We start from the raw sequence: 1,475 nt of genomic DNA on the forward strand, positions 1-1,475 counted from the left end.
ACGACACAGAACGATCCCAGAGAGAAAGGCCAAGGTGCTAAGCATCGACCATGGAATGAACAGCCAGTCCAAGTGAAGAGCTAATCCCAGACCGCCAGCACAAGAGGTGGCTAGCGGGAGCCTGTACTCTGTTACTCTACATATTTTGAATATGCATCACTATATCTATGTAAGTGATCCGATCTTAGGGAGAGTTGCCCTGTGGTGGTCCTATGCTTGGAATTAATATGATACTTTTAAATCTGGTCCCTAAACCCCTTTTAAGGCTGCTTAAATGTTTGATGACTCACTCAATGTCACATCTAGAAGGCTGTGGTGGTAGTCAACGAATGCAATGAGGCCAGGCAGTAATCCCACCCAACGGGCCATGCTTTCCCTGCCCTCTATTACGTTTCTAAACAGGAGAAGGAACATTCCTGAAATGCTGCCCTTGATGAGAGTGAAAATCTCAGCCTCTGTTTCCACCCATAAGTTTTTTAAAGGCCTCCTTCACCTCCTTGTTCCGCAAGCTGTAGATGAGGGGATTGACAAGGGGAGTGACCATAGTGTACAGAGCAGCCACAGCTTTGTCTCTGTCCAAGTATGCAGAGGGGGGACGGACGTAAGTGTAGATCACGGTGCTATAAAAAAGCGTCACCACCATCACATGAGAGGAGCAGGTAGAGAAGGCCTTGCGCTTCCCTGCAGCAGACTGGATTTTTAGGACAGAAAAGACGATGTAGACATAGGAGAGGAGGGTGAGGAAGAAGCAGCCTATGCCCAGGAACAGATCTGTCACCAGGGCCAAGGTTTGGTTGTAGCTTGTGTTGCTGCAAGACAGCTGAAGCAGTGGTGGCAGCTCGCAGAAGAAGTGGTTGATAATGTTGGGCCCACAGAAGGACAAGCGGAGCAAAGAGAGAGTATGTGGCAGAGAGATTAGGAAGCCCGATGCCCATACGCCTACTGCCAGGCGGCAGCAGGTCCTCCAGCTCATGACAAGGGAGTAGCGCAAGGGGTTACAAATGGCCACATAGCGGTCGAAAGCCATGCCAGTCAGCAGCAACAGCTCCGTTGCTAGGAAGGCAGAGAAGAAGTACATCTGTGCTAGACAACCTTGGAAGGAGATGGCCTTCTTTTGGGCCAGCAAGTTCTTCAGCATCTGTGGCACGGTTGAGGTCACGCAGCCAATGTCCAGCAGGGAGAGGTTGACTAGGAAGAAGTACATAGGGGTGTGGAGTCCAGGCTGTGAACAGATGACTGTGATGATGGAGAGGTTCCCAAGTAGGGCCGCAGCATAGGCAGATGCAAAGGCAACAAATAGTATCAGCTGCACCTGAGGGTGGTCAGAAAAACCCAGTAGAATAAACTCGGGCACGCCTGTTTGGTTCCTTGCATCTGCCATTCTGATAATCAAGATCCTACAAGGCTGGCCAATCGGCTTGAGTGAGTGAGTGATTTCTGCCAATGGAAGTCCTATTCTGGAAATTCCAAGGGTG

The 1,475-nt window shown here is 50.1% G+C and overlaps 1 protein-coding gene across 1 annotated transcript; it reads right to left on the bottom strand.

Moving 5' to 3' along the window:
* Window positions 1-448: 448 nt before the first annotated feature.
* Window positions 449-1,381, bottom strand: LOC116819506 (olfactory receptor 5V1-like). Its single transcript, XM_032771286.1, has one exon. The coding sequence runs from the start codon at window positions 1,379-1,381 to the stop codon at window positions 449-451; it is 933 nt and encodes a 310-aa protein (XP_032627177.1).
* Window positions 1,382-1,475: the final 94 nt, after the last annotated feature.

This window comes from Chelonoidis abingdonii, chromosome 14, assembly GCF_003597395.2.
Source record: "Chelonoidis abingdonii isolate Lonesome George chromosome 14, CheloAbing_2.0, whole genome shotgun sequence".
Classification (NCBI taxonomy): Eukaryota; Metazoa; Chordata; order Testudines; family Testudinidae; genus Chelonoidis; species Chelonoidis abingdonii.

Excerpts from the sequence above, each read along its gene's own strand:
- LOC116819506 (XM_032771286.1), bottom strand. The coding sequence starts at position 1,381 with ATGGCAGATGCAAGGAACCAAACAGGCGTGCCCGAGTTTATTCTACTG.